This window comes from Anguilla rostrata, chromosome 3, assembly GCF_018555375.3.
Source record: "Anguilla rostrata isolate EN2019 chromosome 3, ASM1855537v3, whole genome shotgun sequence".
NCBI lineage: Eukaryota > Metazoa > Chordata > Actinopteri > Anguilliformes > Anguillidae > Anguilla > Anguilla rostrata.
The window spans coordinates 18054568-18072003 of NC_057935.1; the positions used below are offsets into that span (position 1 = coordinate 18054568).

At 40.3% G+C, this 17436-nt stretch overlaps 4 protein-coding genes and 1 long non-coding RNA gene across 7 annotated transcripts; 2 read left to right on the forward strand and 3 right to left on the reverse strand.

The window, feature by feature from the left end:
* Positions 1-262: 262 nt before the first annotated feature.
* On the reverse strand, positions 263-3061 carry LOC135250383 (uncharacterized). The gene is made up of 2 exons (XR_010328915.1): positions 2542-3061; positions 263-1895 (listed from the first exon to the last, which is right to left on the reverse strand). It is a non-coding gene; the product is annotated as an uncharacterized LOC135250383 (long non-coding RNA).
* An 82-nt stretch (positions 3062-3143) lies between these two features.
* On the forward strand, positions 3144-7138 carry osgepl1 (O-sialoglycoprotein endopeptidase-like 1). Of its 2 annotated transcripts, none has more exons than XM_064326596.1 (7): positions 3144-3659; positions 3801-4188; positions 4269-4473; positions 5912-6060; positions 6316-6446; positions 6534-6605; positions 6990-7138. In XM_064326596.1, exons 1-7 carry the CDS (start codon positions 3436-3438, stop codon positions 7072-7074), a joined length of 1254 nt encoding a protein of 417 aa, XP_064182666.1. In that variant the 5' UTR covers positions 3144-3435; the 3' UTR covers positions 7075-7138. The 2 variants fall into 2 exon arrangements, with proteins under 2 accessions (XP_064182666.1, XP_064182667.1); XM_064326597.1 differs by having other exon boundaries at positions 3806-4188.
* Positions 7139-7279: 141 nt separating this feature from the next.
* zgc:136439 (uncharacterized protein LOC678627 homolog) lies at positions 7280-11137 on the forward strand. The gene is made up of 8 exons (XM_064326598.1): positions 7280-8283; positions 8598-8687; positions 8824-8903; positions 9050-9165; positions 9369-9466; positions 9618-9686; positions 9773-9831; positions 10289-11137. The coding sequence occupies exons 1-8, from the start codon at positions 8092-8094 to the stop codon at positions 10407-10409; spliced, it is 825 nt and encodes a 274-aa protein (XP_064182668.1). The 5' UTR covers positions 7280-8091; the 3' UTR covers positions 10410-11137.
* Positions 11138-13276: 2139 nt separating this feature from the next.
* asnsd1 (asparagine synthetase domain containing 1) lies at positions 13277-15930 on the reverse strand. Of its 2 annotated transcripts, XM_064326595.1 has the most exons (4): positions 15351-15930; positions 14512-15209; positions 14066-14247; positions 13277-13586 (listed from the first exon to the last, which is right to left on the reverse strand). In XM_064326595.1, the coding sequence occupies exons 1-4, from the start codon at positions 15928-15930 to the stop codon at positions 13340-13342; spliced, it is 1707 nt and encodes a 568-aa protein (XP_064182665.1). In that variant the 3' UTR covers positions 13277-13339. The 2 variants fall into 2 exon arrangements, with proteins under 2 accessions (XP_064182665.1, XP_064182664.1); XM_064326594.1 differs by having other exon boundaries at positions 14512-15930.
* LOC135250382 (ASNSD1 upstream open reading frame protein-like) lies at positions 15784-17133 on the reverse strand. The gene is made up of 4 exons (XM_064326602.1): positions 16939-17133; positions 16655-16708; positions 16131-16206; positions 15784-15993 (listed from the first exon to the last, which is right to left on the reverse strand). Exons 1-4 carry the CDS (start codon positions 17014-17016, stop codon positions 15953-15955), a joined length of 249 nt encoding a protein of 82 aa, XP_064182672.1. The 5' UTR covers positions 17017-17133; the 3' UTR covers positions 15784-15952.
* Positions 17134-17436: the final 303 nt, after the last annotated feature.

Here is a 17436-nt window from a genome sequence, read left to right on the forward strand (position 1 = left end):
CTAACAGTTATGCATAAATGGCGGAGACTGCTGTCCGTCAATAGTGTTTCTCTATAAAGATTACTATCCAACTTGGTAGACATGGACATGTCTTTGGTTTTTGTAGCATGCATAAATACAACTACAACTACAACTACGTATCCTGCTATGTTGCACTGTTGTATAGGCAAGTACGAGGCACAGATATCCTGAGTTCTGTTTGTACGGGAGGACTTAAAAACTGCTAAGTGTGCAGTGGTAAGAGTCAAAGAGGAATACCAGGTTAGACTGAACGCAGTTTATTGGTCAGTTTGTTCAGTAATAATGACAATATACAATGGTGCAAAAGTGTGTGTATAAATGGCTATACGCATATGCATATGCACAGGAGACCGTGTTAACCCCGGACCATTACACTCTTCCCATGATATATGAAAAGATCAAAGCAAAACACAAAATCATCAAATAAAGACACAATACTAACAAAACTGCATAGATCAATGATCTTGCTTGCATTGTAAGCATATCACACCAGGTTAATCTTTGTAGCTGAGACACCAACTTGTTCCCCATGACATCAATTGGAGAACTGAAGTTTTACATAATGCTCACTCAGTTTGATGTTTTGCAACTCAGCACTGTCTCTCTATCATACTTGCTGACTCTCTGTCAGCACAGTAACCAGTCTGTTTTCTTTTGGAGGTCTGATAAGGAGCACACTTCTGTAAACTGCCTTACAATTTCACATACTGTATCTGTTTTTTAAAGGAAACTATGTCCTTTCAAGAATAAGAAGCACATGCTGAAGGAACATCAAAGATATTTAATGTGCATGTACGATGTTGAAATTGGGCACCAAGTCTACATAAACAATCCAAAATTTGGGCATGTTTTCTAGCCTACATAGAAGTATTTGGTATTGATTGAACAGACAGGTTTTCACACACTTTGCGCATTCATTAAAGGCAGAATTATGCTACATCAGAGGTGGCACGACAGCTACAGATGTGGTGGGGCCAAATTTGTATGACCGTTTCAGACTAGGGGGAATGCTCCCCCTGGGGGGGGGGAAATGCACACGTGTGAGACAATTTTCTGATTTTTGATGCACTCAAGAGGCTTGGAAAGTGCCATTAATTAGTTATTGCAAGCTCTGCAGAGATCAACTTAGGTTCTTTAGGTTATTTATCACAAACTGTTGTAAAATATGCAATGATATCTAATGAACTCATGCATACACGCCCTACTTAAAAGCCAGCATGGAATAAAACCAAAACTGCATTTATAGTACATTGTGTTAATTGAAAATCTCATTTTGTCCTGTTTTTTCTTAAATCTTCTTATTTTTTTACCAGTTATGAGGATGTTGTGTTGTGTTAAGAGTGATGTCAGAGCCCTGTTGTGTCCTGTGATGTGTATGTGGGTGGCAGTTAAGCATTGCTTCAGTATACATCCTGCTGTATAAATGGGTGCAATTATGCTATGTAATAAGTTGCGTGAGTCGCTCGGGATAAGAGTGTCTGCTAAATGACTAATTAAATTCAATGCAGCGTAGCATCTCTCCCGCACAGCGCACTGCAGAAAGTGCAGTGGCGCCCCTGGAAACTGGGCTGGATTAAACTAAATATAGGCTAGCTATTATCAGTGGGTGTGGTGCAGCTGCATTTGTTAATAGCTAAGCAAATTACCTCTTTTCATCCCATTTTACAGAGCCATGAGCATTACGGAGCATTTCCGTAGTCTACCGCTGTACTGGAAGAGGAGAATAATGACAAACTATTCATGTTTCTCACAAGATGTTCTTTTGCAGGAAGTGCACAATTGTGCTGTCACTTTTTTTTTTTTTTTTTTTCAAAAATTGAGTTCAAATCTCATAAATACTAGAAATACATTTTACTTCGTTCTAATTTTCTTCCCTTAGAATTAGAACATTGCTTAAACATTTATTATGGGTTATCTGTAATTTCCCATGAATAGCTTTAAATGATCCAAGAAAAATGACAACAGTATCTTTAAGTATTTATTAAACAAAATAAAACCAAGCAAGTGACTTGGTGTCGCTCAAAAGAAATAAAAAATTATAACACGATTCCAGCATTAATAGGCTACACAACGAAGGCATGGCTTAACTGAACTGACATTGCTCGTAGACGTTGCTCTGCTATGAAACAGCAAGTCTATCCCCACGCGGCATGACAATGAACAATAATGGACAAATCTGCCTTTTTCTCTGCTTCTCGTATTTATACAAAGTCAAATTGGACAGCATATGATCCACAAAAACAGTAGATTGCCTTTTTGAATAGGCCTAGACCGTATAAAAAGCGCACGGAAAGCCCCTAAATTTTAATGGGACGTATTTCCCTGTTGGAAACTAAACAATTATCTAATGCGTATATAAAATAAATGTCTTCCGGCGACAGCGCGGCGGGAATGCCGTGCTTGGTGTAAATCCTGGATAATGATTTCATGACCATCCCGCCAAGTTACGGCTTGGCGGGGGCATGCCCCATACCTACAGCCAACATATACACAGACGCCGCATTGGCCTTTGGATCGTACGTTAACGTCGCCGTCATATTTGTCCAGGCAAGACTGGCCTGTAAACAAATACAAGTAAACGAGGGAGCTGCGGTTTTTCTGGATAAAAAGCACTATAACGTTTACATTTCTCAACCGTTTTCAATTAGTCGTTTTATATTCAAGGGTTTATGATCTACGTGGAGTACAAAAAAAAAGTTTTATCTCCAATTACTAAGTTAGAATCTCGATAGTTAGGCTATAATCGCTGCTAGACGAGACGCCACAATAATTTTAACATGGCAAGCTGGCTAGAAAAGTAATGCATGTATTATTCATTTTAGCTGAAACGTTTTTCATTTGAAAAAGCTTGCTTTCTTGCTATTTGCTTGCTAGCTAACTTGAGTACGATTGTAAGCATCAAATAACCTTGATTGTAAGGCTAGCTTTGCTTGTTAGCTACCTACCACTGTTTTCTTGCAAGTCGTGTTTTGATATTGAACGAATTCAACTGAACATCTCTTTCTATGGCTCTGCTAGGGTGTACCAGAGACTGTAAAAGGGGTGTACTTGCTGTCTAGTTTGAGGATACAATACACACTCCGTGTCAGCAGATGGCGGTATGCACGTAATCAAGAAATGCATTAAAACCGAAGAAGAAGCACACGGAATTTAGCAGTAGCCTGGGAAACTTGAAGTTGTATATGTGGCTTGAAAACAAGGGTCGTGGTCGTAAAAAGAATAATAATGAAATGCACACCATATATTGTGATCGCTCGTCTTTCGTATAATGAAGTGATGTAGCCGAAAATGTGAACGATTTTCCTGGCTTGTTGCACTTTCTCGCAATGTTTTTTTTATTGCATATTCCTGAATGCTAGCTAGCTATGCAATTCAAAACAAGTGCGCACGAATACGAGCATAGTTAGAAAAAGCATGCTATTCATCATAAAGCGATTAACATTTGTGGTGTCTGGCTCATGTCAAAGTATGTTAAGACGTAACGTTTTATTATGCAAAAGAGCGTGTACTGGACCACTTGACACCAGACTGGTCTTGGGCATAGAAACTAGCTGTGATGACACAGGAGCCGCTGTTATGGACGAAACTGGCCGGATACTTGGGGAGTCTTCACATACCCAGAAAGATGTGCACTTAAAGTAGGTATTTGTTTGTATAGGTCCATCAGCATTTATTATGAAAAATGAGTCATTCATTTTGTGTACATTTTAAACCTGACCTCCGTGCTAATAAATGTTATTACATTGAAAAAAAGTTTTCTTCACTAAGAATTCTTTCAGAACAGGGGGAATTATTCCTGTGGTCGCCCAGAGACTGCACAAAGAGAACATAGCTCGCGTCGTCCAAGAAGCCCTCGACAAGAGCGGAATTGCGCCAAGAGATCTGTCTGCCGTGGCGACCACAGTGAAGCCTGGTCTTGCCCTGAGCCTAGGAATTGGTCTGCAATACAGTTTGAACTTTATTCAGGAGCACAAGATGCCCTTCATCCCCATCCACCATATGGAGGCCCATGCTCTAACAGTCAGGATGATCCAGTCGGTGCCATTTCCATTTCTGGTTCTGTTAATCTCAGGAGGACACTGCCTCCTGGCTGTGGCCAGAGACATCGATGACTTTCTCCTCTTGGGACAGGCATTGGATGAAGCACCAGGAGACACATTAGATAAGGTTAGGTGCAGTACAACTGTAACAATTTTTTATTTTTATTTTTTGTTAATTGTAATGTACCCATTTGTTCGGATTTGCAGGTAGCAAGAAGATTGTCTCTCGTGAAACATCCGAAGTGCTCCACTTTGAGCGGGGGACAAGCTATCGAGCTGATGGCCCAAGAGGGCAACAGGCTAAAGTTCCACTTTAAGTCTCCCATGGGGCAGCATTATGATTGCAATTTCTCTTTCGCTGGTTTCCGAAACCAGGTAACACAGGTGATAAGCAAAAAAGAGGAGGATGAAGGTAAAATTATTATTCACACCATAAATTGATATCAAATTAACACTTAAATAGTTTTGATCTTTGAACCCCTTGGATATTTCCACCTTTTGTAGCATGCTCTGAATCCAGCAACTTGTGCATGGGCTAGTCTGCTTTCCAGACTGACACATGATGTTGCAGTGTAAGAACGTACAGTTGTGATGGAATATTCCAAAACAGATTGAGTTTGGCACCAAATAAACATGGTGCAGTTGAGGTTTGCCCCCTGTGTTATATTAGGATTAAAGATTAAAGGTATACTGTGCAGGATTTTTACCTTGAAAATATAAAATAATCATGCTAAGGCATATCTATGATGCACTGGCAATCTCTGTCTTTAGACACTTTTGCCAAATTTGTGCTCCTTTACCTGATTTTGTTATTGGTATGGTTGGTTCAGCAACCCACCGCCTGTTCTCTTGCATACTTCTTATTTTCTTTCCGCCTAAATTTCTGCACACTGCTCCTCCTACACCTCTTAAGCTATAATTGCCATTCCAACTTATTTAGCTTGGTTCAGAGCGATGTGCTAGTTCAAAGCTTTTTGAAATTCCAAACAGTTTCCCAAAGTTTTTTGGGAAACAATTATCATAGAGAATGAATAGGGAATGGAAAGTAAATTGGAAAATGTTGAGCCATAGTACTTGTGATGCTTTTTCAGCCAATAAGGCACATAGTGTAAATTGAAAAGATGCCATTTTGTGACTGTGAAGCAAGCCAAGGCTTAACACCATAGCAGCCATCTTTCCAGGCCAGTGCAACTTTCAGAAATACAGTACATGGCCAAAAGTATGTGAACACCTGACATCCAACATCTCATCCAAAATTATGGCCATTAATGTGGTAGAGTTGGTCCACCCTTTGCTGCTATAACAACCTCCACTCTTCTGGGAAGGTATTATAGTAGATGCTGGAGCATTGCTATAGGGATTTGCTTCCATTCAGCCACCAGAATAGCATTATTGACATTGGGCACTGATTGGGCAGTTGGGCCTGGCTCACAGTCGGCTTTCCAATTGGTCCCAAAGGTGTTTGATGGGGTCTGTGCAGGCCATTTAAGTTCTTCCACATTGTTCTTGACAAAACCATCTTGCTGTGTGCCCGGGGCCATTGTCTTGCTGAAACCAGAAAGGGCCTTCCCCATATTGTCGGGGAAGCACAGAATCATCTAGAATGTCATTGTATGGTGTAGCATTAAGATTTCCCTTCACTGGAACTAAGGAGCCTAGCCCAAATCATGAAAAACAGCCCCAGGCCTAGGGTTGTTTAGATACTTTCGGTCATGTAGTGTATTACAGAAATTCCACAGGGCATTAAAGAAAAATTGGTATTTTAAAAATACTAAGAAACAACTCTTACTACTAAGAGTGTCCTTAACTCTGAGAGACTAAATCTATGGTAATTTGCTTTTGATTTACAGGTATCCAGCCGGGGGAGATACTCTCATGTGTAAGTGACATAGCTGCAGCGGCTCAGTACACTGTGGCCTCTCACATTGCCAAGCGCACCCATCGAGCTATCCTTTTTTGCAAAGCAAAAGGGCTGTTACCTCAAAACAGCCCATCTCTGGTGAGACAATTTCTCATATCTTTTTCCTTTTTTATTTGTTGACCTGTGTCATATAAGGTGCACAACTGTATTTTTCATTTACTGTTTAGTATACAACTGTATTTTGTAGCTCCATTTTTAGAAATCCAAATAACTAATGCTTCCAGTAGGTGCATTGTTCAGTGTCATTAAATATGGACATGTTATCATTGGAAAGGCTCCCTATTTACCCAATACTTAAAAAGTGCAATGTTTCTTGAACCATTTCCTTTCCAGGTAGTATCTGGAGGAGTGGCCTGCAATCAGTATATTAGAAAGACTTTGCAAATTGTCACAGATGCAACCGGATTGGATTTACACTGTCCCCCAGCAAAGTTGTGCACTGACAATGGAGTCATGATTGCATGGTAAGTCAATGAAATGTACTTTTCTAAAGTCTGCATAAACCATAGAGATCCCACCTCCAGCATGTTTTCTTTCTCTTTTGTCTGCAGGAATGGGGTTGAAAAGCTAAGAAAAGGAAAGGGGATAGTGGCACACACTGCTAATATCAGATATGAACCTAAGTAAGTCTCAGGCCCCCTTGGGCCACTGGTTCCTGGAGATCTGCTGCCCTGTAGTTTTTCACTCCAACCCTAACAAAGCACACCTCATTCAACAGCTAGAGATCTTGTTGAGCTGCTAATTAGTAGAATCAGGTGTGCCAAATTAGGGCTGAAATGAAAAGCACACAGGCTGGTAGATCTCCAGGAACATGGTTGGGAACCACTGCCTTGGACCGACAATGAGATTTTGGTGGATTTACTTTGCATGGCCTTCAGTTGATTGGAAAATATTGCTTACAGTCTTGTGTATATAGTGCCCATGTTAAACCAGTGAACACAGGGGTATGAGAACCTGACTTGAAGCAGTAGAGGGTGAGGTTTTGAGCGCTGTGTTTTGTGTTCCAGGGCACCTTTCGGCACAGACATAACTGGGCAGGTGAAGGAGGCGGAGATTAAAGTACCACCATTAAAACTGAAGATAAGCCAATGAAAATTTTTTTTTTTTGTGTGTGGTTTTTATCTTTCATATGTAAATAAAAATTGATGCACAGAAATACATGTCTAGCTCATTTACATACTTGTGACTTTTGCTACAAGAAGACCCCCATATTCAACACTCTGACATAAAAACTGTTCCAAGCGATTACTTTAAGGGATGGGGTTAGAAGTTGTAGCAAGTCAGTTAGGCAGACAGGTTAATATGAAACTATGGCATGAAAATATGATGTAGCCAAAATAAATAAATAATATATTTATTGGTGTGGTAAGAAAAACATATTTGACCTCTGAAAAATAAAATGTATTTTTAATATATTGCACAGAATAAACACACATATGATTGCAAGCATTTTTATTTTGCTGGAAAAAATAAATGGACTCCAATGGGGAAATTGCACTGAATTTGTTCAGTGGGAAATTGGCTTTTTGAACGCAAATCACCAGAGGGCGACATTATATCCGGTGGTGAGGTTGAGAACTTTTTTTTTTACAACTTTATTTAAACTTCAAGAATTACATTTTCAATAACTATAGCTTATATTTAAAAACAGTATTGAATATTACAATAGAATCTTCAAGTAGATAACAAAAGCATCATCAAAAGTTTAAAAATATTAATACACTGAAAAAAAAACTGACTTTGTCTTAATTTCCATGCATTTAAAAATTAAAATTGGATGCTCAGGGGAGAAGAGTTGAGAACTGAAAGGTGGCCCCTTGGATTGTAAACGTGTACTTTGGTGACGTTCGCCAGGCTCAAGGTCTGTACGGAAGCAGAAATCAGGACAAGTAGTTTTCATGCTCGGACGCGAAAGGCTCATAATGCAACCTAAATGTTTATCTATAAGTAAGAAGTCGCGTTGCAGTATACCTTGTTAGCTGGTTGGGTAACCGCATGGGTAACTAGCTTAAAAGCATACTTTGATAATATAATATTAACTCCCTGCAACATATAGCAAGCTAACGCTAGATAACAGGCTAGCTACATGCTCTTCTGCGCAATACGATAATGAAAGCCGTTATTCTGGCCGCGGGCTACGGAACACGATTGCAGAGAGATGTCGAAAATGATACAACCGGAAAGTTCCAACACCTCATCGGAATCCCCAAACCGATGCTTCCTGTGGGAAACTGTGCTTTAATATCTCACTGGGTTAATGCATTTAACACAAGTGGGTGTGTGGATACCATCTTTGTTGTCGTGAGTATATAGCATCTCAGTCATTAGCAAATACTTAGTGATGCAAATTGGATCAAGTCAAACAGCTCACCCCTTCACAGCCCCCTAACTATTATCGGATCCAGATGCAATACAATAGAGCACCCATGCAATTGTGCAATGAAAAGGGGGAAAGTGATTTCACAGCAAAACTGTTACGTGTAAATCGTTCACAAAACTAAATTCCAATATTCCTCCTTCAAAAGTATTTTCCTTGGAACCTTGCACGTTAGTTTATATTCTGTGGTTTGACTGAAATGGTGAAGGCATTAAATTTATTAACTTCCCCTCAACAGACCAACCAACTTTACCATAACATATTTGAGGAGTGGGCACGGCCATTTCCAAATGTCAGAGTCCTTAGTGATGGAACACAAAAAAATGAGGTTGGTACTCTCTGAAATCTGTGTTAAAACCCCACTGTAGAATTGATTTAGCAGTCTCAGATTACTACTTACGAAATCTGCTCAATATGTTACCTTTTTTGTTATGTTTTGCTACAATTGCACATTTTCATTCCAGGAACGCCTTGGTGCTGTAGCATGTCTTCAGCTCACAGTCAAACATTTTCGAATAGAGGACCACGTTATAGTTATCGGAGGGTAGGCATTCAATGTGAGGATGCATCTCTGCATGATACAATCCCCATTTCTGCTGGTATGCTGTGAATTTAAATGGATTTTGTAGTGCATTGTGTAATAAAGCCATTATTGAACATAAGTTTACAAAAAAATTGTAATTCCCACAGGGACACCTTATTCAAGGAGGATTTCAGTCTCTCCAGATTCACGAATGAGTTTTTCCATCGAATGGAAAAATGTGATGATAGTAATTTGGTGCTGTCCTATCAGTGTAAAGATGAGGGTGAGTGAAAACAACAAAAATTTCATTATACAGTCCACCAAAGTAAGTCAATTTTCATTTTATACATTTTGCTTCTAATGTTGGTGATTTATATCTAAGTGAGAACTGAGAACTCAGTGATGTCTGATGCTTGTTAAGGGTTGTTGCACAGTGGCACTGGTGATGATACATGAATACCAACTCTTTGTTCCTCTCCTTCACAGAGACTTTGAAGTATGGTATTCTAGAAGTGGATGAAGACCTACGGGTTTGCTACATGAAGGAGAAGCCCAACCCCTCTGAAACAAACTCACGGAGAGCAGTAAGTCACAACCTTTACCATTTCATGATTTTGCTCTGACACATTCCCATGCACTTTATAATCCAGCTGCAATATTGCGCATGTTCTATGAGAAAATAGTCACATTTACCCACATGATGCATCGTCCTTAACCATGTCGCTTTGTCTGCAGTGCCCCTGCTTTTATTTGTTCTCAAAGAAAAGCATTCCACTTCTGGATGAGTTCATCCATGAAAAGAAGGTAAAAATGTCTTGTGATCGGTCACATTGCTACTTTTTATATCCGTGTCATGATTAAGCATAATCTGTGATGCTCACATTTGACAGGCCAAGCCTATTGAAGAGAAAGACGCACCTGGAAACTTTTTGTCTTGGCTGATACCAAGGTACTACTTCAGAAAAACATTGAATTACATCCATTTGGATTTTCTTATCCAGAGTGATGTAAAATGTAGGAGAACAGAGGCTTTTTTATCCAATTAATATGAGCTATCATGCCAGACCTGGTCAACAACATTCCCAGACCAGTGAGTACAGATGCAACATCCCTGAATCACTTGTGCAAGTTACCTACTATAACCAAGAACCAAAATTCTGACGACATAGATTATGTACTGTACATAACAAACTCCAAAGTGAGAAACATATAACCTCAAAAATATAACCTAAAGCCATAAAATCTCCACCTCAAATTGGTACAAAAGTGTGAGTGCTAGGGGGCAGGGATGGGGGGCTTTTTGTTTGTGTCTTGCTTTTTTTTCCCCGCTCAAGACAAAATGCAAATAGATCCTTTGATTAGTGGCTTTTATTTAATCTCCATTCTTCTCCTTTCTCTGCCACCAGAAAGCCTGTGTATGTTCATGAAGTATCCGGCCGATTTGATGTGGGAAACCTGCCTTCGTATATTGAATGTGACACATTTTTCAAAGAGCGTCTTTCAGGTGTGAAATCTTACTGGCAGTAGACTATGGCTGTGGTATTGTATAGTGGTTAGGGAGTGGAGATTAATACCTCAGGAATCCAGTTTCAGTTTTCGATATGAGTTCGACATTATAACCTTCAGGCAGGTGATTAACATGCATTATCCCAAAAAAGAACAATTGTCAAATAATTGTCCTAATTCAGTAGAATCTTCAAATATTATTTCAACTTTTCAATGAACCATAATGCTGTATTATAAATATAATTGTTCAGTTTAATTTTATATGAGAGAATTAAGATTTTCAAAGGCTCACTTTGACTTGTTTTTTCTTGCATAAACATTATCCAAGCACTTTCTGACAGAATGTAGTTCGGTAACAATCACTGCAGGTGCATGGACACGGCTATGCCAAGAAGCCTATCCATCGCTACCAAAAGGGTGTACTGTAATGCATGGAAGATTGTCAACAAGTTTAGGTCCTGTCTGATAAACCAAAGAATGTGGACACTTTTCTCTTTCTGAACAAAAACAAAGATGCTAGACGTGGATATGATAGTGGCATTTTCTTTGTTCATTTTTAGAAAAGTGACTATATCAGAAGGCTATTGTCACGTCCTGTGAATTTGCATTTGATTCTAAACATAAAAAATTAATTTGTTTCTATGATAGGCATGAAAGCCAGTAAGAAGTTTATATCCAGTTGCTCAAATAACAGTCTTACATGGCAGTAGTTTTCACAGCATTGAAAATAAATATTTTGTGTCCTGAAATTTGAGTGATCGTTGACTTAGTTATATAATTATATAAGTATAAGTATCAGTGCTCTTGGGGGGTTTAGGGGCATGGTTCCCCATAAGAGACATTTTTTAAAAATCACTCTGAAATGGTTAATTTTTGATGACCTCTGAGAGTAGAAAATGACTTTATTCAACAATTACAAAATCAAGGGTGAATGCATTTTGCCTTAAAATAAAATGTGTGATTGAAGACCTCAACACTAAATTAAATAAAGATAGGCGTGGAATTATAAAACTTTATTTTGTTGAATTTTTAAAAAATGTATTTGGCAAGAGCAGGGGGAAATACTCTCATCTGGGGGACCAGCTCCAATTCTGAGGCCGGTGCCTTTGTCAAGGGCAATGGCCAGAATATACCTAACCTGACATGCATGTCTTTAAATGTCGGAGGAAACCCATATGAACATAGGAAGAACATGTAAACTCCACACAGAGTATTCAGCTACCCGGGACTCAGACCCAGAACCTCCTTCTTGTGAAGCAGACAAGAACAGTGACAACAAAAAAAAGAAACATAGTCCACTATGTGAATTTACATTTCATGCATTTTGTTTCTAATACTGGTTATTTACATCCCAATGTTTACCGTAATTAAGTCTTTGTCCGTCTGTGATCCTTTTAAGGGGTTGTTGTACAGTAGTACTGACTATGAAACATTGATGCTGACACTTTGCTGACCTCCTTCTCACAGACCTTTAAGTAGATTAGATTAGATTCAACTTTATTGTCATTGCACAGAGTACACAAGTATGGTCTATAAGTGAACAAATATGGCAAGGATACAAAAAATCTGACCCTTGAGGGCAGTACTACTGCTGGTTTTCATTTTCCCCCTCTAATCAGGACTGATTTAAACCCGGGACGCCAGGTCAGTTAAATCTCTGCTCAATCAGTGGCATCAATTGATCAATTAACTATCACATAGAAAAGAAAACCAGCAGAACTACTGGCCCTTTAGGGCCACATTTGAGTATCCCTGACCTATGGATTCCCTAGGACATAGGGATGTCTTTGAATAGTGGCTTTCATTTAATCTCCACTCTTTTACCCTTGTTGCTCGACCAGAAAAGATGTGTACGCTCATGAAGTATCCGGCTGATTACATGTGGGGAAACCTGCCTACCTATACTGACATTTTTTTCAAAGAGGTTCTTTCAAGCGTGAAATGTTCGTAAGTGGTTAGGGAGCAGAACTTATTACCTGAAGGATACAGGTTCAGTTGTGATGCAGGGGCCTCATTTATGAAACGGATTTACGATCAATTTTGATCTGAAGTATGACTTACGCAGAAAACCACATACAAGTAGTTGTTCATAAAACCTCACTTTGACGTGGAAATGATCTTATCTCTACACAAAGTCTAGACCTGACGCAAGTGATGTTCCTGCTGCTTATGTAGGGGCATTGCAGTTTGGGACGCATATACGTCCAAGCCTGTAGTGAACTTTGCATTAGCTTTTTGCTGCCCCACCTCGTTCACTGCAGCAGCGACACACTCCCAAGCTACCCGTTTGGCTTTGTTTGTCAACCCAAATCGCTGATTGGAAGGCACGTTCAGGTGCCGTCAATTTTATGTTAATTTGAGATTTATAGATCACAGGTGCCTAAGTTACAAATGGGCTTCTTAGAACCTGCGTAAGCAAGGTTTTTATGCTTAGTATCTTTTATGAATCGAACGTAAGCGCACCGTCGGAAATGATCTTGAAACTAAGTTCAAGTATAAATCTAAGAACATTTTTATAAATGAGGCCTCAGGTGATTAACATAAAAATGTTACTCCAAAATAAAAATTCCAGCAGTATGAAAAAGACATGTAAAATGTTTCCACCAACGAGCAATGTAGTCTACAAGACAAAATAATGTGATGATGCATCTGAAATGGTGTTTTGTTTATGTTCTTCTAACACAGTAGAATGAATATTAACATCAGTTTATGTCTTCAAATATTATTTCAACTACTAAATGAAGCCAGTTCTAAATGAGTACTCAGTTTATTTTTAAATGGCAGAATAAAAACTAAATGGCAGAAAAAAATAAAAAGGGTCCCTTGTTTTTCTGTGATAAGCTCATCTGAATATGACCTGAAGATTAATTATAGAACCTAAGCCATCATGGATTCAGTAACATTTATTAAAGACTTTACACTGTGTAGAGATTATTAAAATGCATGTCGATTTAAGCTGTGTGGAGTCTGTCACATTTGTCAGAGGCCCTTTCGCGGCCATTCTCCAGCTTGGCGATTCGGGAACCAAACTGCATGGCTCTTTTGGGCAAAGTGGCTGAGGGACCCAGGCCCAGCTCTCGGGCTGCCAGCCTCAGTAGAAGCTTCTCCCCCAGACCCCGAGGCAGAGAAAGATCCGCCTTCTCCCACACTGGCAGGCCATTCAAGAAACTAACCACGTTCTCATCCAAGAAGGGGAACCTGAACCAAAAAAACCAACAACAATCATAATCCTCTCTGTGTGCTGAACCTACAATTGTTAATTGAGCTAGAACAATGTTTTTCTTTTTGGCCACTGTATTTTAAAATTTTTTAAGCCCAGTTCAGACTGCCTAATCACAAATGCATGCCCATTGTATCACCAAAACATCCCCCACTAATATGGAAAAACATAGGTTGGCATTTGGGTACCCGCTCCAGAGCTTGCAACAAACATGCAACTAATTTTCTCTCAGCAGTCCGCCAACTGGACAGTGCAGTCTTTGTCCCAGAGAATGACAGTTAGTCAAGCTGATGCAGGCAGCAGGTGCCCTACAACCAGTTATATGTAATAAGGCTATGAAAACCATACAAATGGCTTCCTTCCTTCTGTGGATAACTGCTGGGAAGATTTTGCACCAACAAGGGCCAGGATTTAATTCCAACACAAAGTAGGTCCCCCCAAGTGTTTTGCCACTTGCCTGGCTTCTTTCCCGTGGTCCCCGATGATCCGGTCGTCCCTGCCGAGGTTCCGGGTGGAGATTCTCTCCAGCTCCATGGCCAGCTCTTCGACCAGGCCGTCCAGGCCGGCAGTGTTGTAGCGGACGCGGTGTCGGGAGTACCCAGCCAGCTGCTCATCGGCCCCTATGCCCGTCAATACCACCTGTTAAGGCACATCAGCAGAGAGGCCTCCTCACCCAGTGACCTCCACAGACGTTCATTTCACACATTTACGGCCCAGGGTGGACTCCAGGTGCAAGATTTGTGGAACATGCAAAAATATTGAAAAAATGATTCTGGTTTATAGTTTATTGAACCAGTTGGTTTTACTACATTGGAACCCAAGAGAGTTGTGCACAAGAACCACTTTTTCCCACTAATGTTAGGTTTAAAAGTTTACATTAAAGGGGAAGGTTATATATCTGACCTTTGCAGCGGAAGTGTACGCTTTCTGTTCTGTGCCCTCCATCACTGCGCCGACTCCCCTGGCGGCAAACCACACAGCACAGCCAATGCTGTCATCGAGCACAGTCTCCAGGGGATAAACAAGATGACTAATGTTTTTCAATCTCATTTCCTGGAGCTCGTCGCGGGTGACGTTGATTTCAACAAAGTTCCACCTTCGGTCTGGGTTTAGTGCTTGCAGTTCCTTCAGACTGGCCCTGCCAGTAAGTCGGTCAGGTACTCCAAAGGCATCGGATACCACAAGTTCTGTAGGACCAGCAGAGGTGTCAATGGGTTTTAACTTGTTGCCCTTATGTTTTTTAGATGTCTCCTGCTTCTTTGGTTCCTGTAGTTTGAAGGCCACGTTTAGAAGATCGATAGCTTTCCCATCCGGGATGTGGCGGTCAGCTAATGCAGCAAGAACCACGGAGTCGATCCCACCAGAAAAAAGTATGGCAATATCCACTCTCTCATGGGATGGTCGTGGCACTGTCATTTCACCAGGAAGACACTGCACACGCCTCCGCACTGCCTCACTCAACACTTCAATGAGCTGGCTAACAGTTTTCCTCTTTTCCCCACACTCCAACAATGAATTCAAGTCTTCAGCAGAGGGGTGAGGGTTAGAAGTATGCCGTGTAAGAGGAAGAATCTCAGTGACCATTCTGTTCAAAGAAGAAACTGGAGCACAAAGAAAAAGTCCAGAGTCATTCATTGTTACAGATGCCCAACTGGACAAACCCTCCCACTTGAACTTGTGACCGGTGGGTGGAGGAACATTGCCTGCATAAATCCACGGGTACACCTCTAAAGTCAGCGTGCCGTGATCAGCCAATGCTCTTAAATTCATCCGGTAAACCCCAACTGCTGGAACTTCCTGCCACTGTGGGTCACCAACACAGGGAACTGCGGCTGCTACAGACGACAGGACCACCAACCTCTCCTCAGCACTGCACTGCCAGAGCAGGCTCCGCCGGCCGAAGAAGTCTCTGCCAAACCAGAGGCAATGCTGGGCTGCCTGGTAATAAATGAAAGCCCAGGGCCCTTGAATGCTGGACAGGACTGATAGGACCTCTTCAGGTTGCTCGCTACGGGAAAGGTACTGGGCCAGAACCTGGGTGTCGTTTTCCTCCCGCCCCACAGGTAGACCGCCGAATACCTCCCCGTTCCAGAGGAACACATTCCCACTGTCATCTTCTGCTGGCTGAGGAGTCATGGGACCTCTCAAGTGTAGAACATGGGCAGAAAACAGGCAGTGGTAACATAGGCCTTTATTTGTAATCATAGTTTTTCTGATGTCCTGACTGTAGCAGGGCCCTCTCTTTCTCAAGTTTTCATACACGCGCGTCTCCAAGGGTGAACACGAGGAGGATGCACTCACCGCACAGCAGATTCCACACATCCTGTTAAATTGTGTTTTAGTTCTACATGTCTTGGTAATCCTTTTTCATTCTGTCCAGTGACTCTGATGAAGGGAGCAAAATAAGTTGCATTTTAATGGTCATGTTGTGCATCAAAAACAGGGACACTGCAGGCTTTTACCCATAATTTCAAAAATAACAAATAAAAACCCCATCAGAATAGCTTGATTTGTCTACTTACTTTTGCAGGCACTGAGGGCCTCTCCTTTCTCAGCCAAAAAGAAAATGTTGCTATTGGACTGCTGCACGTAAACTCTCTGCAGAAGAAATATTGAGTAATAAACATATATTTCTGATTCTCTGAAAATGCTATACAACAGTACTTCGGCTTGTCTTATCAACATGTATGGTATTACCAATTCAAATAAATTAAATAATAAAAACAAAATTCAATTTGGTGAGTTCAGCAATCACTTAGACACAGACTTTGCCATGAAAAATTAATGACAAGTTAATGATAAATGACAAACATAACTACCAAAAATTTTAAGAAAACTACCAAAAGCATTTATTAGCCTAAGCAGGTGAATAGGCTGCTATTAATAGGTTAAACAACCTTAGTCATTCAGGTGGCTTTATCCAATTACAGGATAATAATTACAAATACAGGAGTAGAAAACGATCACTTCATTTGTTAATTATGTTTACTCTCCAAACAGACATACGTCTAGCTAACATAATTAATGAGACGGATATCCCCCGTACCCTGTTTTTCTTCAGATTTGACAGTTCGTCGACCACAATCTTCTGTTCTTTTATCTGAATAAAAGAAACGCCATACATAAGCAAACACGGCACTTCATCTGTAATAACGCGGGGGTCGTCCAAAATATATGGTATAACACCGACATGTGAAGTATAATCATTGGAGTAACTGTGTGGATAAGCTTGGTAGAACCTAGCGTTAGCTAGCAAATATGAAACTATTCGAACGCAGTAAGCCAAGACGTTGCGCAGTGAGTTCCCCGACGTTTCTCTCAGCTGCTTACCGTTTTATTTAATTCTTCTTTAAGTGTATTTTCTCTTTGTGAATCATCTTCCCTCGCTTGATGACATTTGGAAGCCATATCTTAAGCAAGAATGAAAGCCTACCATCCACGTAACTCAGATAAAACACGCCAAACAGTATATCTAAAACGCGCACATGCACAGGACACCTTAGGACGGTGCATAAAGTAGGTGGAGCTTTATATGAATAGTTGCGTATGAAACAAGCGACAATAACAAAAAACTTCCGGTCAAAAAATTATTAAAAAAGTCAAAATAAAAGCTCGAATTGGTTCTTACGTTGATACATTTGTTTTACTACTGGACTAACATTAAAGTAATCAGCGCGTATTATCGCTTAACTACAGCACACTGTATCTTGTAGGTTATCTAGTAATAAATAAATGTCACCAGTGAAACCAAACTAATTATGCTATTTCCATAGTTGATTATATTTATTGTCACCTAAAGTCATCAACTATTTCAGACCTTAGAAATCA